Here is a 17,645-nt window from a genome sequence, read left to right on the forward strand (position 1 = left end):
CGGGGCGCCGCCCGCCGCGGTGTGTGCCAGGGCGCGGCGCCCCGCACCGCCCGGCGCGAGGCGAGCCCGGTGCGCGGCCATGGTGGTGACGCGCGGGCCCGTGCGCGGAGAACATCCGCCCCGCGAATGCGGGCTGTGGGTGTGACGGCTTGCAACTAACGCTATATAAGTATCAGTTTCTGTACTTTATTGGTATGCGAAACTTCCGGAACCTGTCTTCCGGCAACATTTTGGAAGCGCGCAGGCGCTTTTTTTTTCGTGTGCGTGTGTGTGGCGGCGGGCCCCCCTGCGGTCCCGCGCGGTCGCCGGCGGCTTCCGTAGCGGTGGCCCCGCCGCGCCGAGGGGGCCGCGACGCCGCGGGGCAGGCGTCCCCCAAGGCGCCGCGTGACTGGCGCACCGGGCACGGGGCCTGCGTGCTCGCGGCCGTTTCCGCCTCCGCGGGGCGCCGCCCGCCGCGGTGTGTGCCAGAGGGCGGTGATGGTGGGCTAGGTGTTGGTGGTGTTTGTTTTCGTTGGAAAAGGTGTGGGTGTGTGTGGTTGGAGGGGTGGTGGGTGTTTTTGTTTGTTTTGGGGGAATGTTGAGGGTAGCGCGCTTGATTGTAGTATGCGGTTTTTTTTTTGTGAGGAAGTTGAAGGTGGTACAGGGAGAAAGCGAATGAGATGCAGTTGAGGTTGTTGTTTTTGCTGAATTTTGGTTGGTGATGTACTTTAGAGGGTTTTGGTGGTTTGGATGGAATCATTGTAGTGTTTGTTTTTGTGGTTTCTGGGGCGGACAGCCTTATTCATCTTTAGCGGAGCGGGGAGTGGAGCAGTCTGAGGGTCCTGGGTTTGCTGTCGAGGTGAGCTGCTATGCTGTGGTTTCGTGCTTGTGATGTCTTGTTCGCGGTCGATTCGGGGGGGGGGGTGGAGGGAATGCACTTGCTTGGCTTTTGAGTCTCGTTAATTGGTGAATCGGGAGGTGATTTGCTGTGGTGGGTTTGGTGTTAGACGAGTTTAGCATCTGGGGCGGCCTCGAGGACGGCGCCTAGTGTGATTAGGGCGGGCCTTTTTCAGTGGTGCAGTTGATTATTGGTGAGATGCGATGGTGTTCTTATGGTTGCTGGCAACTTGTTGTTGTTCGTAAGAGGCGGGCGCTTATTCTTGTGCTGCGTTTTTTGTGGAAAAGGGAGCCGTCACACATGCTAGTGTGTTGTGTAGTGCCTTTGGCCGCGGAGAAACGGCGGCTGTAGGTTCTTGATTTTCAAGGAATATGCTAGTGGACCCCAGAGCGCATTTTTCCATGGATCATGTCTCTTTCTCCGCTGCTGAATAGGACTAGCTGTCGGCAGCAATGCTTATCGTGCAAGGGAGGCGATAGCAGTGCGCTTACAATGGGAACCGGCAACTGCTGCGTGTCCTTGCATTCTTGTCAGTCGACAAGGCAGTATTCATGCAAGTTTCTCTCTTTCTTTTTTCTGCTTTCTCTGTGATCACACGAGTAGCTTCGTGGATATAGTCGCTGCAGAACCGAAGGGGGGAAGCGGACTTTTTATCCACATCGCAAGGAAAGCTAGTGAAACAGAACATCAAGGTAAGGCCGGATCTCTACAAAAGACGCCAGAGAAATGCTCGACATCAGCTGCGAGAGCATTTTGTTTGATGAAGTGGCCGTTAACGATATTCCGGCCTATCGTCCTGTTCAAGTGAGGAACACAAGTGGATCTCCACTGTTGGTGAAACTCACCACCACCAGCCCAGTCGTTCAGTTTCAGCTTCGCAACGAAAACTATGAAGCAATCAAGCGCGTAGGCTTTGCTGACACTCTCTCCGTCTATAGCGAAGCATTTGATCTCGTGGGCCTCATCTCATCTATTGAATTGGCGCCTTTCGAGGAAAAGGACCTCATCGTGTGGTTTCGCGCTGATGCGGCCACGTTTTCACACCTCGTGAAGGGATCGCAGCCTGTTCCTTACACTGGATCCCTGCAGCTCACTGTAGCGAATCCAGCACCGGCGTCTTCCCTCGGAAACGCACTGAGGGTAGACGGAAAGAAGAGGGTAGCAACGCAGCAGCCGGCTGCCGCCTGCATCACGATACCGTTTCGAGCAAACGTGTATGTGTCCTGTTTGCAACTCTCATCCACTGAGCTGCATATCACCATGGCTCCGAACAAAACCCAGGTGACTGACTTTGTCGTCACCAACACGTCCTGCCAGCCGGTGTACTTTGTCATCCGTGATCAAGCGATGCCGCTACGTGGTCTTGATGTTGCACTGTATGAGTCTGATAAATTCGAAGAGCCAAAGTTAGGACACCGACTTCTGCTGGACAGCTACGCATACATGACTTTCTCGTTGATCCTGCGATCCTCCACGACTAGCTCGACTGCGCAGCAGCAGTACCACACCATCTTTCAGTGCGACAACCTGCGCGATAATCGCAATACGACATTCTTGTATGTGAGTGTCAACGTGGTGGCAGAATCGCAAGGTGACCTCGTCGCGTTTCACGACACGTCCGTCAATTTCGGCGACGTGTATCGCGGCACTAAAGCGATGGCGACCATTAGGGTTCAAAGCCTCGATGACCGCGAGGAGGCGGTGCTGCGACTTGGCGACGTGGATCGGAGAAAATGCGAGGGAAAAGTGTCGCTGATGAAGGGTGACGCCGCCGTTGCCGAGATGACAATCGGCTCGCAGAAAGGAAATCAGCTCAACACCGTCACACTAATGTACCAGCCGTTCTACGACGGCGACAGCAAGGACGAATCAAAAATAAAGTTTGATGTGGAGCTTTTGGTTGTGTCGGCTGATCGCGGGCACAGCCAGCGCGTGGTTATCCGGTGCGCAGCCGTTCTGTACACGAGCAACATAGTGGTGTCGCAGCGGTCCGTCAACTTTGGCGACTGCCAAGTCGGGCAGAGCAAACGCTTCACGCTGCAGATCGAAAACCGCTCGCCATTGCCGGGGAAAATCATTGTACAGCTGCGCAGCAAAATCATTCGAATTGAAGGCGTCTCGACCCCGCAGAAGCTTGCTGGTCGCGAGTTGAAAGAGGAGTTCTCTGTAGCACCGTCTGCATCGCTCCCGATAACGTTGCGAATCACCCCGCAGCGTGTCAATCCAATGTACCGCAAGCAGCTGACAATTATCAACGCCTCTAATCCGGCGGAGGACCGGCAAGTGATCAACATAGAGGCGAATAATATGGCGCCGCTTGACGCGAAGCTGCACGATGAGCTGTATTCATGGAAATGCGACCTTGGCAATATCGACAGTACCAACAGTCGCAGGGGCCCGTCAACGCTGTGGGCTATTTCGGGTGTACCACTGATTGTTCCGTACAGTGTGCAGTCAAAGGTGGATTACAAAGTGGTGCTGAATCTGCGCTCCTCGTGCCCTGAGATTGAGGTGTTCTACTCGTCCGATGCAGTGGTCTGTGACCAGCTGGGAAAGATCGCGACAGAGATGCGCTCATTTTGTGTTTACGGCGAGAGCGAGGACGCCAGTTACCTCACAAATGAGTCGGCGGAGCAGCTTTTCACCGTGCGTGAAGAGCTGCTGCGACTCTTGAACGAAACGTCGCACAACATTACCAACCGCATCACGTTGGAGCCATTGGTGTCGATAAAGGCGTACGTGCTGATTATTCGCACAGCCTCTCCCACAGAGCCGCTGACGAAGGAGGACGGTATCTCGATAGCGGTGGACGGAATTGAGGCGCCGCGCTTTGTGCGGCTGTCGTACCGACTCTGCGGCACGTCGTTTGAGTTGAATGGGCAAAAGACGAAGAATTTCGGCGAGGTGAACATCGGCGTGAAGAAGACGACAAAGCTGCCAATAGTGAACCGTTGCAATTCGTTTTTGTACCTTCATCTGTCGAAGTCTCGCTCCGTGACAGCCGAGCATATTCGCATGGAAAACAGCGACAGGCGGTCCATCTTTCTCACGATTCGTCCCTACGCGTCGCGCGAGATCGAGCTAACTCTGTATCCTGGCATCAAGGGCGTATTTCAGGAAAAGATTCGCGTCTCGAACATACTCAATATCAAGAACACAATAACCATGACACTCAAGGCGACGGTGACCAAGGCAGATACGTTCGAAATCAGCCCAGATTCGTGGACGTTCGAGATGATGGTCCCTTCCTCGTCAAGCGTGCCTGTGCTCATGACATCATCGCCGCCGTTTCCAAAGGCAGAAGAAGCCGCTGCCGCGGCGAATACTCGCATGGGTGCAAAGTTCACCGTATCAAACACGAGTAACGCGCGCCGGCAAATTGTTGTTCGATTGGAGCTGAATAGCGGCGCCGCAGCGAGCAACGTGAGCGCAGCGAACCCCTACTTGTCATTTGCGGGTGTGAAGGTGGCGGTGCAGCTGGACATGACGCTGAGTGGGGCGACCTCTGTCTCGGCACGCAAGCTGGAGGAGCAAATCGAAAAGCTAGAGCAGAAGCTGAAGATTTACGTGCGGAAAAATAAGACGGAAAAGGCCGAAAACGCAATGCGCAAGATTGCGGCATACAGACTGGCGTTGAAGGGTGAAGAGGTCGACCTGACGGCTCTGGAAGCAGCGCAGTCAGGCATGCAAAGCACCACCGATCACGAGCTCTCGGAGAGCGAGGATGACAGCAGCGGTGCTGCGCTGCAGGTGTGGAGGAACAAAACGCAACAGGGTGACATTGTGCAGCTACTGCGCCGCGAAGGCGTCGCGTTGCCATCAATGGACACCGGCGAATCCGTCATAATCACGTTGTTTCTCGGGTGTAAACGTCTCGTGGAGGAGCCGATCCCAGTGTCACAGGCCCAGACAATGAACCTACTCTTCTTTGAGGCGCGAGATCAGGAGGCAAATCGCATTATTCCGATCGACTTGATCCTGATGCGCACGCCCGGCGACGCCGCGACGCAGCAGCTGCTCGCTGCTCCATCCGTTGGGGCAACACCGCAGACGGTGTTGCCTTTTACAGCAGCCGCGCCCGCTGTCGTTGCGCCGTCGGCGTCTCCGTCGCTACCGTCGCCGTCGCACCGGCACAGCGAGTCGTTGCAGCTCTCGCCCGATAACGCCACGGTCACGTCCGCGTCTGCATCTGGCGGCGCCTTGCAAAGTGGCAGCTCTCTTCCCGGTAGTAGTGGAGCAGCTTCTCGCGCTGTGCAGAGTCGTCCACCGCCATGCATTCGTCTCATTACAACAGGCCCCCACGCTGGGAACAGCGATGGACGCCCTCAATCCACCTTTATGGGGCACCCCTTGATTGTCTTGCGCAACTGCATCGTGAATGACCAGACCGAGTTCAGCTTTGTGGTGAAGGCCAACGCGAACACAACGATCGTGGTTCTCGAGCCGCGGCGATGCGGCGGCAGCGTTGCAGCGGTGCTGGATGCGCGCTTCAAACTCTTTCCTCGAAACGGCCACGTGCGTCAACAGGAGCCACTGCGCATTGTCGTGGAGTGCACGGCGCGGAGCGTTGGCCCCCAAAAGTACTTCATTCCTGTGAAAAACATCTGCAACGCTGCTGACGTGCAGTACCTCACGGTCGAGATGAATCCAACGGAGGAGATCGAGATGCTGACGACGGAGCCGAAGGAACTGCTGTTCCGCGACGTCATTACACCGTGTGCGGCGTCGCAGCTGGAGACGCAGCTTGTGCTGATCCGCTGCCGCTTCTCCTTCCCGCATGCCCTCATTGTGCGCACCAATAAGCCGTCACAGCTGGCTCTCTTCGAGGATGCGTCCTGCACGGTGCCGCTGCTGCACCCGATACGCCATATCTTCGTGAAGGAGACAGTGCGTGTGTACGTGCAGCTCCGTCCTGGCGCCCGATACGTTGATCCGTGCGCACGGCAAATCCGCGCCGGTGTTCTCGTGGAGGCGGTGGCGCCGAATCCCGCCGTGTCGAGCACCGCGTACTGCGTGGTGGGGAAGGCGATTCTGCGCACGACGGCGTGCGTTGGCAGTGGGCTTCTCGAAGTGCTGCAGGGAAGCCTCGACCTGGGGTGCGTGGCGCCAACGCAGGATTACGTCAAGACGCATTTTACGGTGCGCAACACCTCCCACACGTTTGCTTTGCGCGTTGCGCTCGTGCCGTCATCGCCGCTGCTGGAGGTTGCGGAAGAGACGTCCGCTGGCAACGAAATCGTGGTGGCTCCTCTCCAGGAGCACATGGTTCCCATGCTGGTTCATCTGCCAGTACCTGGCCTCACGTGCGAGTTCGTCGACGTGATGAACCGCAGCAGTTCGCAGGAGACAATGCGGGTGCCGCTGTCTGCACTGAGAATGAATGACGGTATCATGCAAGTGGACCCGCCTGTCAATACGCGGCTGACCTTTCCAGTCGCCGCGGTGGTGCGAGGCGAGCAAGGGAGGCAGCTGCATCTGCATCAGCCTGTTTCGTACTCGGTAAAGCTGGCAAACTACAATAACCACCGCGAGGTTGTCCTGGCAACGACAACCGCCGTCCACGCGTCGTGCGCGCTGCCGCTGTGGTTCCACACGCCGGACGACGAGCCAAAGGTGCGTGCCGCCTTTGAAGAGGAACAGCGTCATGCGCTGGAGGCGGCGGACGACTCGCCGGCGTCGACGTCGGGGCAGATGAGTGAGCCGCGCGCGGGGACGGTCGCGCCGACCACGACACCGGTGGCCGACCAGCCGCCGGCAATGTACACGAGGGGTCGTGTGGAGCTGAAGGCGAACCACACCCAGATTGTCACATGGACGTTGACCAGTTTACCCACGCTCACGTCAGAGGAGGTGGCGGCAGTGCTGCAGTATCAGATGGTGACTATAACGACGACGCTGCAGGTGTACGTGACATACACGGCGCACTCTGCACGCGCTGGCGCGGCGGCAGGTGGGTGGCAGCCCTACTCTTCCGGAACAACGCCGCAGGAAAGTCGGTATCGCGGGCCAACTGTAGGTCAATGCGTTCTGCTCGTCCCCATCACGCTCTCGCTGGCAATGAGTGAGGGCAGGGCGGAGCCGGCGGTGGTGAGCTTGGGGCTTGTGGGTAAGGCGACATCGTTGCCCACCTCTCCCAGCTCTTCGGCTTCCTCCGTGTCTTCGTCCAACGAGGAGCACGATGCTGCAACGGAGCACGGACTCGATACCTTCGCAAGCGGCAGGGAGGAGGAGATGGTCCTCGCGGCGCGTCAGCGGCGCCGTCGTCGTTCGTGCGTTTCGAAGCTGCGCCGTCCGCGAAACCACACCTTCAGCGCCTTTGCCTCCAAGCCGGGCCTGCCGCAGCCGTCGAGCCACAACATGGTCGTCTCGTTCCGGCTTATCAACTTATCGGCCGTCATACCGCTGCCGCTCAAGGTGGAGTGCCCGCCCGTGGTGCGGTTCTCTCAGACGCGCCTGACGATCCCACCAGGGGAGAGCACGGTTGTCCAGGCGGCACTGAACATGAAGCTCATCGCGACGCAAGGGACGTTCCGTTACGAGGCCTTCTTTGTGAACGAATGGAATCCGGAGAACGACATGGCGGTCTGCATCACGGGGCAGCACTACTGGAAGGTGTTTCAGGTGCTGCGGGCCGACACGCAAGAGGAGGTGCGCGAGTCGCTCACAGTGGCACCGCTGCGCGTGGAGCCGTCGCTGCGGGTGCCGCTCGCCGAGGTGAAGCTGCACTTTGCCGCGACAGAGCCGGACGTCGAGCTCGATCTGCATCTGCAGCCCAACCCCCAGCTGGACGGCCTGCTGGAGCTTCTGCTGCTGCACTACGACGCTACCTCAGCCGTGCGGCACCTGAGCTTCCGCTCAGACGCCGTGACACCCACCTCCCCGGCCGCCACAAGCGTTGCAGGCGGGGTAGCAGCCGCCAGCGCCGTGCAGGGAAGCGCTGGCGCGGCGGCGACCGGGATGACGAGCCTCGCCACAAGTGGCGCCGCTCCTCCAGCCAGCGGCAGTGCGATCGCCGTGGCTGCAGCAGGAGCTGGGGCTGGGCTGGGCGGTGGGCTCGCCACATCCGGGCCAGCCAACACGAGCATTGGCCTGCCTAGCGGGGGCACGCCTGGCAACCTGCAGCCCGGAACCCCGTCAGGAGTCGCGACGACGGCGACAGCGACAGGGTTTCCAGCGCTCGGTGCGACCAGCGCCGTGTTGCCAGTCGACGAGTTTTTCAGCGCGGCTGCGACCGCCCCGGCCGGTGCCGCGAGTGGCGCCTCCATCGCTGCTGCAGCCGCGATCAAAGGGAAGTCACGCAAGACGGGCGCCAGCAGTACTGCAGGCACGGTTGGCACGGCTAACGGCGGCGCAGCGACTGCGGCCACACCCTCGCAGACGCTGCGGCTCCGCTGCCTGCTGCGTAGCGGTGACTTGAGCTCGCTTGTATCTCTCTTCTATGGCTACCGGAAGGCGCGCGCGGTCGGCACTTCAGCACAGGCGACCACCGCCACAACAAATGCGAAAGGCATCGGTGCCGGTGCGGCGACCACGAGTTCCACCGTAGCGGTGCCGCCGGCCCCACCGGACATCACGGCATTGGAGACTGCAGGTGCGAACAGCAACGCCGGCGCCGTTACCTGGACGTACGACCGGATTGCAGAGCTGGAACGGCGCAACGCGTCTCTGGCGTCGAACAACGTGTGGCTTGGCACCGTTGTCGTGAAGAACCCTTTCACAGAGGTGGAGGAGGTGCAGGTGTACGGCACGCTGGCGCCATTTCGCACCTTCTCGGCGCCGTCTAAGGTGATGCTAAGGCCCTGCCGAGTGAGCGTGGAGTCGGTACCACGGCCGAGCACCAGCGCAGCTGCTCCACAGGCCTCCACGCACCGCGGTGCACCTCAGGTGGGTTATGTGGGTGAGATCAGCATAACAAACGAGTTTGACGTGTACGTAGCCGAGCTCTCGGTTGTGGTTCTCGTCCACGAGCGCCTCGCTGTGCCCCTGCACATCGACGTGCGCGGAGGGTGCCGCCATGCGGTGGACACGGTATCACCCGATGCAGCAGCGGGCGCAATACCGTCCGTGCCTGATGCAGCGCTTGAGGACGAGGAGGCCACTGAAACGGACATCGGCACGACATCTGCTTTCAGCGCATCACTGCGGCCAGGAGTGCCGGTTGCCACGTCGTTCCTGACGGAACTCGCCACAGACGGCGCCGGGCCGGTGTCGCTGCCTCACTGCATACACCTTGGCCCTCACGAGACCGTCGTGGTGACGGTGGCGATTCGCCCAGCGGATGTGCGAACGCTTCGGCCAACCCCCATGTCACCGACGACAGCCATCCCCACCGCTCTGCCGACGCCGCTGTCGTTGCCTTCGCTGGAGGAATTCGTGTCCGTGGCGTTGGTAGACGAGAACGCCCCGTTCAGCTACGTTGTGAGTCGTGTGAGCGTTGTGACGCCGACGAGTGGGGCAGAGGCGCTGCCCAGCATCGTGCTCAGCTCCGTCACCACCACCAACACGGCAGCGACGGCCACCAGTGTTGCTGCTGCGTCCGACGCGAGCACGAAGGACGGAGAGGCGGAAGCTCGCCCCAGCGCACCGCTTCCACCAGCCGCGCACCGGGACGACTCGACCGGGCCGCTGGTGACGCCTTCGGCCACGTTGGCAGGCGAGGGGCTAACGATGGTACTAACGACGCCGACAGCATCGGATGAGGCACCGCAGCAGCTCAGTCTCTCCAGCAGCAAGCAGGCGTCTGACCTGGTCCTCGCCGGCGGTACTGCAGCAGCGGCAGAGACGGGCGAGCCGGAGGCGGAGCCTGCAGCCGAGGTGCTGCTGCCACCGCAAGGTAGCACGCCATGTGGCTCAGAGGGCGCGGCAGAGGGGCTGTTGATGCCCCTTGCTGGCGTAATCACGACGCTGGCGCCGTCGCTTGCAGCCGCGCCGCGTCAGTGGGTGTTGTCCCTCCGAAACTGCGACGCGTTGCCCGGGTGTGGAGGGGCGTACCTCTTCAACTTCTCTGTTCCGCGCGACGACACATACGAACCAAACATCCTTATCACGAATCACGCGCCGGACAGGACGGTGCGGTACACAGTGCAGGTGATCTCGCAGAGCCCGCAGGTGTGGCTGCTCCTTACCACAACAACGGGGGTACTGGAGGCGGGCGAGACGCAGCCGCTGCGGTTGCAGGTGCTGTCATCCGAGGTCGGCTCCTTCGTCGGCTACGTGGCCATCACGAACACCTGTGATGCACGCGAGGTGGTATACCTGCGCCTGAACGCAGAGGTGTTTGTGCCCGGCACGGCCGAAGGCTTCTTTGACGTCGTTGCCATGAACGATGGCCATCGCCTCGCCACCACCAACGCGGGGCACAGCGTGTATATGGGCGCACTACACGGCGCTGGTACCAGCCGTGCGCTGATGGCGCTGGAGATCGTGAACAAGGGTAGTGTTGCGCTGGAGTTCCCTGTGTCGGTGGTGCATCCGATGCGGCAGGAGTTGCGGCCCATTCCCCAGAGCGTCTGGTACGGCACGGCGGTGGCGGCGTCGGGGCACCGTCGCAGACACGTCGCCTCAGGGATACTGCCTCAACGCATTTCCTTGAACGACGACGGAAGGGCGGCCTCACTCACGTTGCCTCGAGCGTCACGTGCTGCGCTGGATCAGCAGGCTGACCTCACGGCAGTCGGGTCTGCCGCCGGAACAGCAGCAGCAGCAACGCAGAAGGGTGCCGTTGATGGAACTGTGCGCACCGCCGGCGGCATCGAGGAAGCCTTGCCCACGACACAGCCGTTTGGCCAGCCGAAGCCACTTCTGTCGCCTCACCACACCAGTCTTCACCATCAACGCGGCGGAGTGCGACCCGGCAGTGGCGCGGCGGCTGCGCCGACGTCTACCGCCTTATCTTCCACGGCCAGCACCTCTGCCTCCCCGTTTGAGGGTAAACTGATCGTGTGCCAGATCCACGGCGTCCCGACACGCACGGGCCAGAGGTACTTCGTCGTCGACCCGCGCTCTCGCATGCGACTGGCGTTTGTTCTTAGCTGCAACGCACTTCACGACATCCCGGAGGGGTACGGGGTGTTTGGCCAGACCGATGTGGTGTTCCGCTGCAAGCAGGCACGCGATGCTCTATTCAGCTTCAACGTGAAGTTCGAGGCGTACCGACCCACGTTTGCAGTGGCGCTTGAGTACGACATGGACGCGGCGGAGAGGACTGCTGCAAGTGCAGGTGCCGTGGCCGCGCTGAGGTCGGAGGCGGTCGTGAGCTCCGCGGACGCGCTGGAGCCCGTTGACGGCAGCGCATCCCCCAAAGCGTCTGCTGCCCCATCTCTGCCATCGCCGCCGGCCTCGACGGCGACGTCGCGCTGGGCCGAGGTGGAGGTGGCCGTGACAAATCTGAGCCGCAGCCACACGCAGGTGTTCGTGCTGTACACGCAGTCGGAGGTGCTTTCGCTGTCAGTCCCCGGCGCGGGGCCATCGGCTCACAGCGTGTGCGCCGGCAGCGCGCTTCTTCCGCCGCTTTCTGGTGCCGTCGCGGAGGACGACGGGCACGGCGCTGCCGCTGCTGCGGGCAGTAGTGGCGGCCCTGTCTTCGCGCCTTCCGGGGTGGAGATAGCAGTGAGCCCGCAGTCCGTTGGCGTCTTTGCTGTTCGTCTTGATCGGCTGCGAGCAGAGGCGCTCCTGAAGTTCGACAAGGACGAGTCGATGCTGGCCCGCCCCGCGCTGTGCGAGCACGCGTTCCTGTACAATAAGGGCAACCCTCGCGAGCGGGTGCAGCTGCTGTTCCGGCAGCAGGCGCTTCTGGCGCAGCCACGGCGCCAAGCTCGCGCAGCCGCCGGGTCCTCCTCGGCGGTCGACCCTTTATCTCCGACGCTGGCGGATGTGAAGCCGGTGAAGGGTGGCAGCCAACACTTCCGCGAGCGCCACATTTTGGGCTTTGCGCAGCGCTTCTCCGCAGTCATGACGTCGCTGGCGGATCGCGTGCCATTCCTGACGCGGCCAGAGGACGTGGCGGAGTCGGTGAGGTCGCACAAGAGTGTGGCAGGCAGCAGCAGCACCGGTGTGGGTGGTGGAGGCGGTGGCAGCGGCGCAGCAAGCACCACTGGGGGAGGGGGAGGAGATGGCGTGGGCAGCGTCGCGAATGCTGGGGCCGCAGCGGGAGTCGCAGCAATGCGGGTTTCCGCAGGCACCGCAGCGTCCACAGTGGCCGGTGTCACCAGCAGCGTCGCCTCCTCGAATTTCAACGTAGCGCATCACTCCACTAGCAGGAACCAGCGTAGTCACCGAGACAGAGACAGTGGCCCTGTTGCACATCGGGGTAACACACACCGCTCCAGGCAGGGCGATTCTTTCCGCGACGACACGTCCGATGGCGGTACTGCGAGCAGCAGCAGCGGCACCAGCTCCACCACAAGCAGTTGCTCCGGTGATGTGGCCGACAGCGACGACTTCGCGAGCGAGATTGCGGAGGTGGCGGCCGACCGAACACTGGACAGCACGCTCACGGAGGACAACTTCGACCAGCCGTCGCGCGATGGCTGTAACGATGCTAGCGACATCGCAGTAGGGGAGGTGATCGGGGAGAGCGGCGAGAGCGCTGCGACCGGGTGCCCCACAGACGCCCAGAACAGCAGCGGCGGGGCGTCTGGTGACCTTGCCCCTCATGCGCTATTCCGCTCGTCGTCCCACCCATGTATGCGTAGCAGTGAGGGCCCTATCGGTTCGGTGGTCGCGTCGTCCCTCTCATCTCTGCTGCCTTTAGGGACATCACTGGCGCGCTCGAGCAGCGGTGGCAGCCATCCCAGCAACGAGGACCCCCATTGGTACGACACCCTTATTACATTGCACGACTTGTTGGTTGAGTTGACGTGGCTGTGTGATGAGCTCCTCTTCTACGCGATTCTGCTCCGCAATTCTCGCCATGTGGAGGCGTGCATGGCCTTTCTCGTTTCGGCTGTCGCGCAGCATCCTGTGATGGTGGCGTGGCGTCGGCGCCGCGGCAGCACCGGTCGCTCTCGTAAGTACGACATCTTTGGACAGTTCCTTGAAACCCTCGACGCCCTCCCGCGTCTTTCCTCCACGTCTTCCTCTTCCGGTTCCTAACGAGCAACCGCAGTCCTGTGAGAGTAATCGAGCAAGGAATGCGGTGTCAGTGATGCGTGACACCACAGTCTCTCTTTCTTTCTGTGTGTGTGTGTATGATGTATGCTGGCTTCCTGTCTCGGGCTCCCCGCCCTCTTCTTGTCTCTTCCACGAAAATGGTGTTCGTGGGAGCAACACACGCCCGCACATCCTCGTCCGTCTGTCTGTGTCGCATGCATGCGCTAAACAGTGTCGTGGTGGTGACGGCGCTTGGCTTGTTGATCCGTTGATGTGATGCTGCTTGCTGCTTGCTGCGTGCTGTCCTGACCATCTGCCTCGGTGTCTCGACTTCCTTTTATTTCGTGGATGTCTCTCGTCGACAGTACTTTGAGCTTTCCGCCGCCACGGCAAACAGAAAATGCACCGACGCGCGTTTTGGGAGGGGAGGGGGAGGGGCCCGATCACAACCCTCCAGGCTGACTTGCCCATCCCACTCTGCAACATGTGCCGCTTGCGCAAGTGCAGGTCAGCAGCTCCCTCCCCACCCTGCCAGCCTTCTTGCCGCTGTGTACGTGTGCGTGTATGTGTAGTGCACGCGCTGCTTTTTCCACCTCCTCCCTCTCTGGCCATTCTTCTTTCGTGTGCTCAAACCACGTCCACATCACTGCCTCCCTGCTTTCGGCGTCAGAGCAGAGCCCGCCCCCTCCCCCCCCCCCACACACACACACACACCACACACACATACACACGCACCGCGCCTCCTGTGCTCATCACCCCACCCTCCCTCCCTCTCTCTCACCTCACATGTCCACTGCAGCGGACCGGCAGGCGTTTCTCCGCCTCATGGGGCTGACGGACGCCGACGTCAGCGACCCTGATCACCAGCCCTGCGCCATCCTCCACTCGCAGACCTCCTCCAGCCACAACGCGACTGACAAGGTGCATCGTGGAGTCAAGTACAACTCGCCGACCGCGTCATCTGTCGCCGGCCTTTCCCACTCTGCGTCTCTCGGTGGGGATGCGATTCAGTTCTCGCTCATGAACACCACGAACACCCTTCGCGACACCTCACCGATCGTCGCTAGCGGGCCGCCATCGTCGTCGCGGCCTCTCTTCTCTACACCACGCAGTGTGCATTGGGAAGAGGAGAGCATCACCACGACCTCACACTCATCGCAGCTGCCGCAGCGAGCAGCTGCATCAGGCTGCACCGCCGCTGCCATCAGTGAGGAGCTGAAGGACATTGGGAACCGCTCCTTCGAGGCCGGAGCGTTTCGCGAGGCTGTTCAACACTACACAGCCGCCATCGATGCCTTGGCTGCCAGCACCACACATAGCAGCGCGGAGGTGCTGCTACTCAGCGTGTTGCACAGCAACCGCTCCGCCGCTTACTTGCAGGCAGCGCACCAGATGCCCAGCGTCGAGGATGCTTATGCGCGTGCGTTGTGTGATGCAGACCGAACTGTGTCGCTGCGCACGTCGTGGTTCAAGGGGTATGCGAGGCAGGGCGATGCCTACTTCAAGCTGAAGCGCTACGGCGCCGCGGCGGAGGCGTACGAGATGGCGCTGCAACTCGACCCGCGTAACAAAACCCTGATGAACGCACTCTCAGAATCGCGCCAGCGTGCAAGGCGCGCGGCTAGGGAAGAGCTGGAGCTGCGCCGCACAATACGCTCGACCACAAGCACGACTTCATCGCTCGCGTCGACTATGACCGGTCAAGCCGGCAGCAGCACTTGGTCTGAGGGCGACCCCCGCGGCGGTGCGGCAGCGTCGCAGCAGGCGCAGACGCTAAGCGACGTGTACGATGGTGGTCGTCGTCACAGTGGTCAGGCGCAGCAGTTGTGGGCCGCGCTGAAACACGAGGTGGAATCGACGGTGCACGAAGCCACCGGTGATGCCTATAGACTGCAGCAGCTCGAGCGGTTCCGGGCGCGGTGCAGCAAGGGAGCTACGCCAACGGCACAGCAAGCTGCAGAGAGGAAAACTTGTGTGAAAAATGCGACTGCCTTGGCTTCCGGAGCACCGGCCTCTGAGTCGATGCGGGAGGCGTCTGTTTCGGGGTCTCGGTTTAGCACAGCAACAAGGCCGGATGTCGACATGGGCACCGCTGCTGCTGCCGCTGCGGCGGAGCGCCGCCATGCGCCGTCTGTTTCGCCGTTCGCCGCCACGGCTCTGTCATCTGAGCCTCATCTGCCGCCGCGTCGCCGCTCCTCTGCCTCTCCCGCCGCTGGCGGCCATGCGGCGGCCATGGCCACCTTCGACGGGCCTGTGAAGAACGCTCGCGACGTGCCGTACGAGTTTTCCAGCGCGGCCGCCTCCGCGTATCAGCAGCGGCTGCTCGAGGCGTTTCGCAAGCGCAAGGCGACGAAACAATGAGGCGACTGCGGGGGGTGGTGGTGACGTGGCGAGGGGAGGGCAACTGCGGTTTCGGGCGTTGGCGGCGGCCACCAGCGCCGTAATCAAGCCGTATGTCGTTCGCCTTTCTTCCCCATCGCTCGCAGCGCATGCGTCCCTCCCCTTCCCCTCCTCCTCCCACGCCTTGTCTGTGTGCTTGACGCCAGCGGTATTCAGCGCCCCCTTCTCTTTCTCTTCCTCCTGCGCATGTTCGCTTGCGCGTGAGGGTGGGGAGGCGGAGGATTGGGGGGGGGGCGTGCCGATGTACAGCTAAAATGAACGCCGCACGGAGGGGAGGGGGAGGGGAGCCCTCGCTGTGTGGGTATCGAAGACCTTTTCCTTTGTGTATGGATGGGGTGGGAGGCTGCGTCCACATGCATGCGTGCGTGTTGGCGCCTGTCTTCCCACCCCTTTAATTATCATGGGGTTATGGACTCTCCATTCATCCATCCATCCGCATCAAGGCCTATGTATCTCAACGTTTATCTCTATTTCTCTATACGTGTGTGTGTGCGTGTGTCTATGCCTGTCGGGGTCTCCGTGTGCGTCTATGTGCGTGCATCGAGCGCGACCCACTGCCCCCGCGCCCACCACCGGGTGTGCGCGTGTGGGTGCGTGTGCCGTTCCAGAGCAGCTCCGTGGCTGAGGGTGCCTCCGGCCTGGCCAACTGCGAAACGAAACGCGGTGGCGGGCGTCGGTGCGGACGCCGGCGCGCCTATGCACTCGTCCTCGCGCCATCCATGCCAACCTTTCAGCTGCACAAGTGCGAAGGCGGGTGGCCCTGCCATGCGGACGTGCGTGGACGCGCTCTTGTCCCCGGCCATCGGCCTCGTGGGAAGGGAGGCGTGCATGCGCCGCAGATGCCTTGCCCTCGCCCATCTCGCGCATCACTTCCACGGATGGCGCCTCTCCCTTGCCTCTTTGAATCGACCCCCAAGCCTCGTTCTCCATGCGCTGCAGCCCCTCGCGCATCGCACCCGCATTCGCAGATAAGCCCTCCTCCCACACACGAACCGGCGGGGCGTGCGGCGGATGGCCTTGGCCAAGCAGCCGTACTACGACTGCGTCGAGCGCACGCTGTTGGCTGCGCTGTGCTTGCAGTCTTTTGCCTCCGACGTGACGGAGGGGTGCGCCGTGCCAGAGGTGGAGCAGGTGCCGCTCGACGCGGGCACCGGTGCCCCGCCGTCTTCATTCCTTGTCCACCGTGCCACCGCCGACGCAGCGTTGCGGTGCCACGCACTGCGGCTGCAGTGGAGCAGCGGGGACGAATGCCTCATTGAGGGATCGTGTGACAGCACCCGCGTGTCTTTCTGGTTTGCAGCGGAACACCAGCCCGACGACGCCCTTTCGGCGCAGCTGCTTAGCGAATACATAGCGTTCTTCTGCTCTCACGGCGCCGCAACCGGTGCACTGCCGATCCTTCGCTGCATCCCGGTGAGAAGGACCTCTGCAGGGAAACCGGCAGCGGATGCGGCAGGCCAAACCACCTACGACGTATCGTTCTTAGTGCTGGCCGAGCACGTGTACAAGTACGGCCGGCAGCGCCTGGCGCGGTCGATACTGACGTTCGTCCAGGAGGTCGAGGCTGCCGTGGCGAACTTGAAGGTGTCGCTGAACGCCAGGCGGCGCGCAGCTGCTCAGGCGTTTTTCGCACTGCCTGAGTAGGCGGACGGAGAGCAGGGGTGGGTGGGGGCAAGGGGACGGTGGGTTGATGTCCGTGTGTGTGTTGTGTTGTGTGTTGTGTGCTGTGTGTGTGTGTGCACACTCCCTGTTAACCGTGTGTCTCAGCCTCGCCCCCTTCTCCACGTGGAGCTCACGGCGGATGAAGAGCTCAAGCGCGCGCACGACGGCGGCGATAGGCACCTCAGCCCTAATGTGCTGGTGCGCACTCAATCCGTGCCGTCCCTCTCCAACACCTCGTTGTTTTCCTCTAGGGCCGATCTCTTCATGTTTCGTTGCTGTAGCTTCCCTTGAGCACGTGGTCTCCGGCTGCCGCCAGGCGGTGGATGCGCCACCACGACGTGTTGACTCTGTTGAATGGAACCGAAGCACCGGGCCGAAGCAGTGTGTTCGCACGTCGCTTCGCTCGGTGGATGTGCGTGTTTCTGGGGGGTGTATGCTCTCACTCACGCACACGTGCCGCCTGCGCCGAGGTGTCCTCGATCCGGGCAAAATTGTCTTTCAGAGCAGGCGGGTGGGCTCATGGCCCTTCGGTGGTGCGGTGATGCATGCCACGCGCACCATGCACATTTCCGTTGCTCTTCTTTTTCCTCTACGCTCTGTGCCCCGGATGACGAGT

General features: G+C 61.6%; 3 protein-coding genes across 3 annotated transcripts; all 3 read left to right on the forward strand.

The window, feature by feature from the left end:
• Nucleotides 1-1,603: 1,603 nt before the first annotated feature.
• Nucleotides 1,604-12,970, forward strand: LDBPK_020550 (hypothetical protein, conserved; the record flags this gene model as incomplete). The annotated part of the gene is made up of 1 exon (XM_003857902.1): nucleotides 1,604-12,970. One exon carries the CDS (start codon nucleotides 1,604-1,606, stop codon nucleotides 12,968-12,970), a length of 11,367 nt encoding a protein of 3,788 aa, XP_003857950.1.
• A 783-nt stretch (nucleotides 12,971-13,753) lies between these two features.
• On the forward strand, nucleotides 13,754-15,328 carry LDBPK_020560 (hypothetical protein, conserved; the record flags this gene model as incomplete). The annotated part of the gene is made up of 1 exon (XM_003857903.1): nucleotides 13,754-15,328. One exon carries the CDS (start codon nucleotides 13,754-13,756, stop codon nucleotides 15,326-15,328), a length of 1,575 nt encoding a protein of 524 aa, XP_003857951.1.
• Nucleotides 15,329-16,378: 1,050 nt separating this feature from the next.
• On the forward strand, nucleotides 16,379-17,011 carry LDBPK_020570 (ARP2/3 complex subunit, putative; the record flags this gene model as incomplete). The annotated part of the gene is made up of 1 exon (XM_003857904.1): nucleotides 16,379-17,011. The coding sequence occupies one exon, from the start codon at nucleotides 16,379-16,381 to the stop codon at nucleotides 17,009-17,011; it is 633 nt and encodes a 210-aa protein (XP_003857952.1).
• Nucleotides 17,012-17,645: the final 634 nt, after the last annotated feature.

This window comes from Leishmania donovani, chromosome 2 (assembly GCF_000227135.1).
Source record: "Leishmania donovani BPK282A1 complete genome, chromosome 2".
In the NCBI taxonomy this organism is placed as follows: domain Eukaryota; phylum Euglenozoa; class Kinetoplastea; order Trypanosomatida; family Trypanosomatidae; genus Leishmania; species Leishmania donovani.